At 35.4% G+C, this 12,382-nt stretch overlaps 2 protein-coding genes across 6 annotated transcripts in view; one reads left to right on the plus strand and one right to left on the minus strand.

Moving 5' to 3' along the window:
• Nucleotides 1–3,061: 3,061 nt before the first annotated feature.
• On the minus strand, nt 3,062–4,608 carry LOC113230299 (glycylpeptide N-tetradecanoyltransferase 2). The gene has a single exon (XM_026464169.1). It carries the CDS (start codon nt 4,606–4,608, stop codon nt 3,193–3,195), a length of 1,416 nt encoding a protein of 471 aa, XP_026319954.1. The 3' UTR covers nt 3,062–3,192.
• Nucleotides 4,609–7,087: 2,479 nt separating this feature from the next.
• The window catches only part of LOC113230018 (tudor domain-containing protein 7), a 33,423-nt gene continuing 28,128 nt past the window's right edge, over nt 7,088–12,382 (plus strand). For 4 of the 5 annotated variants that reach the window (XM_026463739.1, XM_026463738.1, XM_026463740.1 and 1 more), the window contains exons 1-6: nt 7,088–7,174; nt 7,264–7,430; nt 7,634–7,724; nt 8,818–9,032; nt 10,147–10,287; nt 11,028–11,189. In XM_026463739.1, coding sequence (XP_026319524.1) covers nt 7,640–7,724; nt 8,818–9,032; nt 10,147–10,287; nt 11,028–11,189 — 603 coding nt within the window. In that variant the 5' untranslated portion in view covers nt 7,088–7,174; nt 7,264–7,430; nt 7,634–7,639. The remainder of the gene's footprint in view (nt 7,175–7,263; nt 7,431–7,633; nt 7,725–8,817; nt 9,033–10,146; nt 10,288–11,027; nt 11,190–12,382) is intronic. The other variant, XM_026463742.1, reaches the window with a different exon arrangement.

Below are 12,382 nucleotides of genomic sequence, written 5' to 3' on the forward strand. Positions count from 1 at the left end.
AAAAATGCAATATGGGTATCATTTTCGAGGTACTTGGGGGTGCTCATTACGAATATGGCACTCATTTCTAAATCCAAGATGGCGGGCACGATTTTTTCAAAAAAATGCAATATGGGTATCATTTTCGAGGTATTTGGGGATGCTCATTACGAATATGGCACTCATTTCTAAATCCAAGATGGCGGGCACGATTTTTCAAATAATGGCAAGTTGGGTATCGTTTTCGAGGTATTTGGGGGTGCTCATTACGAATATTGCTTTTATTTGAACTGTCGTGTTTGCCATCTTGGATTTAGAAATGAGTCCCATATTTGTATTGAACATTCCCAAACATCTCGAAAACGATATCCAACTTGCCATTATTCGAAAATTCGCGCCCGCCATCTTGGATTTAGAAATAAGTGCCATATTCGAAACCTAAAACCGAAAATGCCATAAGCAAACATTAAAGAAAATAACTGTTAAAATAGATTAAAAAATCGCTTAAGAATGCTCCCCTTTTAAGAAAATAAAATATTTTAATATAAAATATTTCGCTTGAGTTACGAAAAGAAAGACATATAATAAGCTATCAAAGTTGTACTGGTGGTGCCAACACTATAGTAGAAACAAATATATACTGTAAATTTGTTGCAATATGTGCTCCAATTCAAATAAAATTAATATAAATAATTATTCAATAAAGCATGAACGCAGAGCCGTTAAAAGTATTATAAAATAATTAAGTGTCCCAATCACTTACAGGAGTTAACGAAAACATTTAATGTTTATTCAAGTAAATATTAGTTCAAGATGCGCAAATAAATCGAAATTACAGGCACCACTAAAATTTACGTAATATAATTATTTTGATACAGAATAGCAAAATGGGGAGAAAAAAAATTCGTTACTTTGCAACACTTTCGTATCTTGTTGCCGCGAAATTATTTTTCTGTTTTAGTGAATATTTACATAAAAATATGAGTTGAAACGCATTACTTACTTGTGGAATGCGATGTTAGTGTCTATTTTGTTTGTCTGTTGTATTTTTACACCCATTTACCGCACATTTCGTCATTTTTAGCAAAAAATTTTGGAGCTGTTCGCGGTGCAATATGACCTTGAGCACTAACAGCCCGCGCGCTCCTGAGACGCGTTTGGAACCCTCTAACTTGCCTCACTTAGCGTGTGCGGGCTAGGTTTCTATGCGTTATTATTCTAAGTTTAATAATTTATTTAATCATTTTTATATATATAATATATATATATTTCTAAAATTTGGGAAAGCTAGGAGCTGTGGTTCTCGACATTCAAAAATAGTGCCGTCGGAACAAGCTTATTTCAGCGTGGATAGTAAAACGTCGTTATAACTTGAAAACGGCATAACGCTAAATCTAGTTTTTTATAACTAAGACCGGCCACATACAGTCCGAACTCCGTTTCGGAATTTTGAAGGCAGCAAATCCGTAAAAATCATGGACTTACACACTCATACCGTTTTGTATTCCGTCCGAATTTTTTTCCGATCCCAAATTCCATATGGTGGTTTGGCATTCGAAATAATAATTCCGAACGGAAAGAAGCCGTTCGAATGCAAGTCTTCCATATTTTTTTGTAGGGTGGTAACATACAGCAGTATACCGTTGCGTTGTAAAATTTATGCTCGAGCGCACTTAGATTTAAGAGCGCGATAGACATCGCATACTACGGTATGCGTATGTCCGTGATTTGTATGGATTTGCTGCCTTCAAAATTCCGATTGTATTTGGCCGGCTTAAATTACAAATACTTCAAGATATATCGTTGCTAAATCACGACTTTTTTTAAACGGCCCATTCACTACCTGCACAAATTATCCTGCATATGGCCCACATAAGGAATCTTGCAGGATGGCTTGCACGCTACGACTACATTCATAATCCTGCATTACGCGGCGGACTGTGCAATGCAAGTTAGTGAATGCCCTTTTAGTGACGCATTAAAAACGGGTCGCATTGCCGAATCGGCAGACTGCTTTGCCTTGCCGACGTCGACTCGCCGTCTATAACGAGTCGTCTGCCGCCTTGTAGTCGCCAGACTCGGTGTTAAAAAATGGTGAATTGACTGCGTGAAGTAGTCTGCCGATTCGGCAGACGACCCGGTGTAAATGAGCCCTAACAATGGCCTTGCTCGGTCGACCGTTGTCGCTTGCTGAAGGCGACCATGTCGCCCTAGCGTTTACATCACAGTCGCTTCAGTCGACTTCGGCTGTGAACCACGGTTGGTGTAAATATTGAGTCGTCTGACAACGCTGGTCGGACGGTCGCTTGACGACTTAGTGAAAATAAACCATAAGCTAGGTTTTCAAGACTCAAGAATGGAGTCGCTGGAATAATTTATTCCATTGTGGATAGTAAAACACCTGTATAGCTTTGAAATGAGGGACAGGCTAAATTTAGTTTTTTGCGACTAGAATTTATTATTGTTATAAATATCGTTACATGCCTGCACTCATAAAATATACTTCTTAGCATTTTGCTACGGTTACCGAATTTAATTTTATTAGTGATATACTCTCCCCAGCTACTGAAGTGGAGCTACATATTTTCGACATCTTTGCAATTAGAGATTGCACAGAGATTTGCGGCTGACAATTTTTGGAAGGCGTAACGTTTTAGCTAGGTAGTGTCACAAAATCTGCATTCCAATATTGTATCTCTACGATGTTGAACAAATTGATAATAAGGACAAGTGTCCGATTTGGGGCTGAATTTCAATAGATGTGGAGAGTTGAAACAGCTGCTAACGCGTCCAACGTTCACGACATGACGGACGACATGTTGGTTGATATCGCTTTCAATATTCGACTACGTAGCCTTAAATGTTTGCCAATGAATGGAACACTGGAAATTCTGTGACATTTCATTCTTAATTTCAAGTTCCTAAGTGGGTAATAAAATAAATAACTAAAAATAGGCATGGGTCAATATAAAATTCATGAAGTATAGGCACATGTTTTATTGCTTTTATTTACTTTTATGGAAAAATTGACTTGTTATACATAATTATAGTCTACTTAGAAAATTAAATCACAGCAGGGAGCAAAATATATAAAACACATTTTTGAACTAAAGCTACATATATTTTCAATAAAAACACTTTATACAAAGTGACAAAAAAACAAAAACACTGGCTAGCATCCACATAAATAATATAATTATATTTAATCATTAGTTATTGCAGCACAAGACCAATCTTATTTTGAGCCATGTTTGGACATCTCCAATTATACAAATAGTATTGTAAGTTTCCATCACCAATACCAAACTTCAATGGCTCCAGGAATTCTTTGTTGTCCATCAAATCTAAAGCATTGAACACATCAAACCCAGAGTTCTTTGCAGTAATCAAGCCATCAAGCATCAGCTCAGGCCATGGGGTTTTAGTTGAGACATTGTAGAATGAATAAGCCGCTTTCAAAGTCTTGTGTGTTGGGTGATACACAACAGTTGATGGAAGAGTGTAGTAGCTCACAAAGTCTGTGATGGACCCATCTGGAGCTTCTACCACATAGCTATCAATAATACCATTCTGTGGAGTAAACCAATGTTTAAAGTCTTCATCTGAAAAAATTGGAACCAAATCAAACTTCTGTAAATACTCATTCAAAAGTTTGACAACTTTTTCGAAATCTTGTGGCTCCATTTTACGAAATCCAGGAGTTTTAGGGAAGTCAGGCAGTTTAAATAACTTGAGAGTTCGTTGCATTGTCATGTTTCTTGATAAGTGGCTAAATTTTATGTCAATTAACTTCTTGGGATTGAGTGATCTATGCCAGTAACGGCAAGTTGCAATGGGCTTAGGTAAAACAATACCCGCTGTGTAAACACCCTGGAAAATACCAGTCAAATTGACCCTACGAGTTATTTCCCTGATAAGGACAGGAGCCACACGCTTAGCACGCAGCTTTTTGTGCACACACAAAAAGTTTATTTCTACAACTGTTTGCACATGATCATATATTCTCAAATCTGCAGGTATGGCAGATATAAACCCAACCAGCCTGCCAGATTTGACAACACGCACACCACAATGCCATTCCATCTTCCAGCCAGGAGGTTGAAGAGCCCACTTTAGGAACTCCGTTTGGTAATCAAAACGAAACATACAGTCATCATCCTCTACATAGTTTTCATTCAACAATGTGTAAAGTTCTTTCAATACCAGAGGTTCATTCAAATTCAATGTATCCCACTGAAAGCCATCAGGTAATGTGTAAGGTTCGGATCTTATTTCTTCGGGGGCTTTAGGAGGTTCAATAGGTTCGTTAGAAAGTATTTTCTCGTCCATTTTTGGTACAGGTTGAGTAGACCAAAATTGATATGACTTGTGCAAAGCTTCTTCGGTGGTTTTCGCAGGTTTTTGTTGTAAGTTTAGAACTTCCATAGCCATTTTCAAGTCTTTCAAAGATATATTTTGATGAACATCAGCGGAATTAGGCACTGAAACCATACCGTCGTTAGATCCCGAACTGCCGTAGTCGCCATCACCACCACTGCGCTTTTTCTTATTCTTATTTTTCTTCTTTGAGTGTTTTTCTTCATTGTCGTTTAAGTGTTCATTTGATTGGGATGCTTTATTATCCTCCATTTTTTATATTCCAAAGAATTACTACCACAAATTAGAAAGATATACAAAATAAAAAACCGCCCTAACCCACCTCAAAATCACAAACTCACGACACGGTAACTGCAAAAAAATGATTGAGATGGATTAATTGAATGAATGAATAAACATTTTTTTCTAATGAGTTGCCATTGTTACAACTTCCTACAAATGTATATATATTTTATTTGGATTTACAAACCATAGATTTAGGATTTTTTCGCTACGCTATTACAACAGTTATAAATTACCATAATATATAATTATTTGCCTACACTCAATGACATAAGATCGTTATACACACGCTCAAATTTTAATTAATGTCCATTTAGTTTTAAGCTAATTTTCTTGTAGCTTACACTCAATAAAAAACTAGAGGTAATAATATCTTGGAATAATAAAAATATGTGCTGGTTTTGTCACTAGCACTAGCTATATCACACGCTTTATTCTAGCACCCAGTAATCCTATAAATTACCACGTGTGTTGATAAGTTTAAAGACAATGATTTTAAAAAATAAAACAAAATAATACTGGCAGCTGTTTCATACTTGTTGTATTGGAAAAAATTGGAAACCATAAGTCATTCTTGTGTCCTGTCATCCATCCTCGAGTCGTGTCTAGTAATTTAAGTATTAAACTTATCTGCTTGAATAAACAGTCTTTATATAAAGTGAACAAGTATATATTCAATTCCGCTGCCGTCTTCCCCACCCATTTGTTCACCACAACCACAACAATTATTTTTTCAATTTTAAATATTTGTGTTCTATTTGTAAGTTTATAAATTCATTTCTATTAATTCTCTCGTGTAGCGAACAAAATAATTACATGCGTCTGTAATTCTAGTGAAAAAAACCGATTAAGATTTTCCGTGACATATTTTTTTATGATACCAAGTGATGGGAGTCGGGAAGTCGTGCGCTGGTAAGCGACACGCCTCTTCATAATAGTTGCAGTGCTACTCAGAGTTTTAAAACACAAAGATCCGAGGGCACTGCCACTGCGCCCGTCATCCTGAGACATAAGTTGATAAGTCTCATGTGCGTGTAATTTCATCAACACCCTTACCCTTCAAAACCGGAACGCTAACGCAGTAATGCTCACATTAATGTTACAAATGTTTTGGAGTAAGCAGCAACTTTTTACATTACAGTAAATATCGTTATAAGGAGACTAATTGTCTGAAAGTAGTGATCGCCAGCGGTCTGTAAGGTCGATATTATGTTAAGCAGAGAACGAGTTCGCCGAAACCCATGTTGCTTCCGAAGTAACTCGCTTTGCAGACTAGCATTTCGCGTGTTTTAGTCAACAGAATATGTACTGATATACATTTAGATTCCAGTTTTGCACTTATAATGGCATGCATGCATATATTTATTTGTATATGTGTATATATATGTATATACAAATAAGCGTGATTTTTTTTTTCTAAAACTCTTCTCTTCTTGTGATATAAAGAAACAAGATTTTAAATAACGTCTATAATAGATTATACATTTTTCTAAAATATGGACATTTTATCCATTTTTCCTAATATAAAAGTTTACAGGATTCTATTAGTGCAATGTTTTGTAATTACCAACGACACTCATTCATTATGTTCAAGTCATTACGCATTTCATTTACATTTTTGGCACATATCATTGTAAAACAGAATCCAAGTGTACCTATCTAGAGTCATATCGAATAAAATTTCGGATTATCGTGATATTATTGATGTAAATCAGCATTTTTCATTTCAGCAAGAGGTAGGTATGTATTCGCAGCAATAGAGCAAGATGTCAATTTTGTATGTCCAATCGTTGATTTCGGGAACTAAATTAAAACAATTGTAATAGCAACTTGTCCTGTCATTCACCCTATTGTGAGGCAGGCGCAGTGAATTGGAAAAAAAGGGCGTTTTTGAAGTCCTTTATTTGATAGAGATCGCGATCTAAAAGAAACCGTAGAAACGAAAAACTATGTTCTACATTGGAAAGTGGAAAGGTTTATGAGGATTTGTTCTAAATCTTTGTTCTACAAGTCCAAACACAAGCATAGTTTTCTTCTTAGATTATGTTGAGAGTTCTGTATTAGATGATGAATTGATGACTCGGTAACATTGATAAGTCTTATCTTCATTACGTGGATGTTACGATTTTCCATTCCTTTAACACGATACAAAGCATACACAAAGTAAGGGTGTAACTTGCGATCCATTCCCAATATTTTTAATCACTCCAGTATTTTTACTTTTCGTGATTAAATCGCAACGTAAAAAAATATTTTGTATTTGTTTATTTATTTGTATTTGTTTAGTGCAATGAACAATAAATAATAGTTTCTTGATTCTTTAAATCAAGGATCTTTGTTACCTTTTAAGCTGATGGCTTTTTAGCCAACGCTGAAGAAATAAATTAGCAATTTTACTTTTCCTTCATTCCGTAGAATTAATTCATTCGTTCGCTGTCATTTAATATCTACAATGCGAAATTTTTTGAGAAATTCTTAACATCTGGATTTGTGTTTGTATGAAGTTTGTTAAAATTGCGATACTGCTGTTAAATAGGTGAACAGGCATTACTTGTTATAAAAAACATTATTTCTTTGTTATATGTAAATATTTTTGAAGAGAAAGTCTACTAACATACATTTCAGAATTTCTCCCGCTTACACGTCACATTTTTGTTTCGGGACTTCTGAAGATATTATTTATTGAAGTGAAGCATTATCACAATGTGACATAGGGACTGCGGCAGCTCACATTTGTGCCCGGGTACCTCCGCATGTACTTGTTATTAGTTTGCTGAGAGCAGTTTCTTGAGGTAATCAATCACGTACCTAATTCGTGTTTATTTAACTGTATGTTCTGAAGTATAAGTGGCCAGAGAATGTCATGGGAGTAATTAGTTATTCCTCTTTGTATTGTTTTCATGACTGTATAAATAATATTTATTGAAACTAAATTCTTTTTCGTGACCGCGTGTTATTTTATTTTTAAAAAGCTATAAGGTAAAAAACTTTGCAGGGAGCCATGGTGGATAAAGAGCAAGTTATACAGGCTTTGCGAGCCACTCTCATTTCTGTAAAAGGAGCATTGACCATTAAACAATGTAACAGTAAGTTTATAACTCAATAAAATCTACTTTTGAGGTCATGGTTAAGGTCAGGCCTCACAGATGCAGTTGAGAGGGAAAACCGGTCCAAGACAGGACCTGCAGGAAGTGAATGCATACTGGATTGTGTCACTCAGGAGTCCCACACATAGTTTGCGACAAGATAGTGGCGCGCGAAAGCTGTCAGCATGACAATAAAAGCCACCATGTTTAATTCTCTACTCACATATGGTAGAAAATTAAATGGTGTGGTGAGTGTGTAGGCAAGATAAATACATATTTCTTTGCAATATTTATTTTATTAATTAGGATGTTTTTACTACCATGATATTAATTGTTGTTGTTATTATTGCTATAAAGATTAAAGAAACACAGAAAGAATTTCTTGGATCTGGCTGGACACAAACCAGCAACTTTTTTGTTTGCCACATGGGGCTATTAATTCTATTTTGCATTAGTAGCCCCGTGCCTTGGTTTGGCGAACAAGTCGCTGTTTGAGTCTCCAGCCAGATAGGAGAAAATTTTTCTTTGTATATGATCAATCATTGTATCAATAATAATACCATTTTTTTGCTAAAAATATTTGTGTAATGTTTCTTTTTTATAGCTTTAAATTGATTGAAATAGTATGGTATAAGTCTAGATCAATGTGTATAACACAAGAAATTAATTAATATTCCTGAAGTTGTTTATTTTTACTATCTACAAAATGTTTTACTGGCTTGAAAAATTTGCATAAAGTTTGATACTTTTTCATTTTATGTTACTACGAATTATTAAGCCTTTTTCTAAATTAAATCTATATAATTTCATGGGAAATTGGTAAACCACAACCATAGATATTAGTTTCTCAATAATTTTTAAAAAAATTTATAATACCTAAAATGCAATCAAGCTTTTTGTAAAGCACTTAATATTATATAATATTAATTGTCTTAAACTTTTATATTGGTGAGCACAGGAGATAAGTAGATAATTATATTTCTGTGTAGTGTATCTGTTATAAATGAGTTAGTGTACAAAGAATAATTACACAGTGTGTTCTGGAATAAACAATTTATTGTTCCTTTACTAAAAGGAACCTTTTGTAACACAGGAGATTACAAGGAACTTCAAGGAGAATGGATACCATTTAAAAAGTTAGGATATCCAACATTAGATAAACTTTTCCTAGATGTCCCTGGGTTTAAAGTGACACAGATCAATGGCGAGTGGTATGTTGACGCCATTGCTAGCCAGGAGACTCAGCATATTGCTGCCATGGTGGCTAAGCAGAAGTCTAGCAAAAAAAGCATTAAACTGCATCAACCTGTAAGTAAATTGTGTATTCTACTATGACTTACAATGATAATTCTTTTTTCTTTGGAAACCATTCATTTTTATTTATTTATTTTTGTTACCAAACAATAATATTTAGTAAATAATAATAATAAATAGAAGAAAAGAATAATAAAAAGACTTTTCGATTAATACCTCTTAGGGCGCGTTCCCACAGGATAGTCCTTCATACATAGAACAACACGATTAACAGCCGTTCACGACTTTTTTGACTTTACAACGACAGATCGTCGTGACAATGGGAAGAGCTAGAACGACAGTCCTACGACAAATAAAACGTCACGATAAAAATGTGACGACATTATATTCGCAGCTTCATTTCACGAAGCGACGTCGTATCATGGAAAGCTAGTCGTAGCTTAAGTTAAGAGCAACGTAAAAATTCACGACACGACATCGCAACGTGACGAAGTCGTGTCGTAGAAACTCACGGTGCGCTCCCCAGTGCCGCATTCATTTGTTATTCAATATTCAAATATGACAGGCGACATGTGGTTGATTATTTTATAACTGTACTATGGGACAAAACATCAGAAGAATACAATGTCATTTTTGAATATTGAATAACAAATGAATGTGGCACTGGGGAACACACCGTGTGTTTCTACGATACGACGTTGTGCCGTGCGTCGTGACTCGTTGCGATGTCGTGTCGTGATTTTTGACATTGCTCGTCGTAGATTTCCACAATACGACGTTGCAACGTGAAACGATGCCACGTCGTAGCACCACGCGACGTTGTAGCACGACGCGACGTCGTATCGTGTTTACGTGTAAGAGCCCTATGGGAACAGGCTAAAAACATTACGACATAATGGGAACGCGCCCTAAGTCTGAGATCTATAACATGAACTTCACATACTTTAAGCAACAAATTACGAAGTAAACTCTAAAGTTTAATTTCATTTCTTAGTTAAAATTAAACAAAGTTCGTTTTAAGTAAAAAACGAAAAACTTGCTTAACCAAAACCATTTTCGTCATTTTTGCTTAGTTGAAGTCAAAATTCGTTTTACAAATCTCAGATTTTGAGCTTTATGGTTTTGTACAATATTCCAAATAACTGACATACATTTTCTGTTATTTTAGAATCGTTTTCCCAAGAAACAAGGCTCTTGGCGCAAACCAGCGCCATCCTCGAGTTACTCAACAAATTATAATAATCAATATTCAAACCAATTCTACAGAGCCAAAGGAGATACACCATTTAACAACAATAATTATAATAAGGTATATCTGTTATTTCAATATAGCTTTAAATTTTCCGCAAAACACCTGGGGGTCTACTCTCGATCTCTGTCCAACATCTGTCCGAAACAATTACTGTCAAATAAGTAATATTCGACAAAATTAAAAGACAAGTATCAAGTATGAAGCTTCATTAGCATCACGCGGTCTTTTCATTTGGTCAAGTATTGCTTATTTGGTAGTAATTGTTTTGGACGTATGTCGGACGGAGATCGACAATAGACCCCCTGAACTAAGTGAAAGAGGTAAATGGAAGAAGTTTGATATCTTTTTCTAAGAACTTCAAGGAAAATGTTGTTACACTATTACAAGAGATTTCTCGATACTTATATGTATAAGCACTACTGAGTCAAGAGTATGTCAAGCTTGACACTTAAGATTTAAATCCAACTCTATACTGCTTATGATAAGAACAGTCCAAAGTACAAAGTGTCAAAATTGATGTGCTCTTCACTGTACAAGAATATATATACATAAGCTATCTATAGTTGATGTGAAAACACAAAATGCATATTCTGTACCACAAAGTACAACCTTTTTGTATTGGTTTCGAAATTTCATGAATAAAATTAGACTTCCATATTGTGGAAAGGTAAGGAATAATAGGCGTAGAACAAAAGTTGTTAGATTTAGTGTCTATGAATTTAATGTCTCTACTATAAAAAAACTCACATGCAGCATAAAGATATTTTACACCAATTGTATGTCTATTTTCATTTCAGCATCCCTACAATAAATACAATAAAACAAGCGAAACGAAAAGTGCTCCACCACCACCAGCGAAACAAACGAATAAACCGACTGAATGCATCGAAAAGACTGCACCTAATGTTGCAATGAAAAGTTACAACACATCACGAGAAGTTAACAGTCTTGCCAGAGAGGTACGTATTTTTTGTGCAATTTAGCTTGTTCCACTTGATTTCGTACATACAATGCTGAGTAATAATAATAATTGGTTTAGCTTCGGTCAGTAAATGGAGTAAAAACCAAGAAAAGACGTTAGAAAAAAACAACACAATAATGGACCAGATAATATTAATTACCTGATCTCAATGTAGGGAATTCCTTACTGTATTATGAGTAGCAAAGCAACAGAATTCACTCCGGGCCACTATCCCGAAGAACACCCAGACCACAAGCAATTTAGGAAAGTTTATTTCCCCAATTGACCTTACCTGGAATAAAACCCGGTACCTCCTCATCCAGCATCCACAGTGTAAACTGTGGTGCCACCAAGGACGTCGTAATGCACCAGTTGTACCAGAGGCGTTCCTAAACGCCTCTGGTACAACTAACGCCTAAAGAAGGGATTCTTACATGCATCTCAAAATACTGTCGATTTTGCCATGAGTTTTTCATCTGATGGAGTGTCTTTGAACTTCTTTGGTGGCTCTGTGCTTTTTTTATGCACTGCTTGAAATTCTACTTGAGCTCACGATTATAGTGATGAACTCAGTATTAGTAACAAACCAGTCGAAAAACTCGACGGATTTTCACCACAGAGCTCCAAAAACTTCCTTCTCTACTCGCACTTTGCGCCCATCCTGCACTGACCTTTAAGAGGATGACCTCTTGAAGGACCATCATGTGATGGTCCTGAGGGATACTCAAGGATAACTTAGTAATTTCTGTTAACATTATAAATAACTATTTTTCGGGTCTAAATGGCGTATATTTGTTTTTTCAAACAAACTAACGATTCGGGTTCTTTATAGATCCTATAATCGCGGCTGATTGTAATGGTAAAGTCGTCAACCAGTTATGTCTAATGTTAATACCATATATTTTTTTTAGTTAATACAAACCACCCTGTTATCATATTATTTTTCGCTATAGTTAGAAAGTAGTTAAATAGTTAAGAACCCTATAATTTCTGTTAACATTTGACTTTATATGGGCGTCTTCAAGTACAACTTTCTCCACAATTTTCACGTTATCCTCAGTGGCTTGCACTTTTGAACACCGGCTGAAGAAGGAGCACAATTTTAGCAAACAGCAACCATCTCTTTGTGGATGATTTTTTGAGTACTTTGTAGGTATTTTATCACAGCGCGAGTCCGATTTCTCTTTTTTT

This window comes from Hyposmocoma kahamanoa, unplaced genomic scaffold (genome assembly GCF_003589595.1).
Source record: "Hyposmocoma kahamanoa isolate Upper Pololo Valley unplaced genomic scaffold, ASM358959v1 63, whole genome shotgun sequence".
In the NCBI taxonomy this organism is placed as follows: Eukaryota; Metazoa; Arthropoda; class Insecta; order Lepidoptera; family Cosmopterigidae; genus Hyposmocoma; species Hyposmocoma kahamanoa.

What these genes read in the sequence shown, in the direction of transcription:
- LOC113230299 (XM_026464169.1), bottom strand. Translation starts at nt 4,608, where the DNA reads ATGGAGGATAATAAAGCATCCCAATCAAATGAACACTTAAACGACAAT.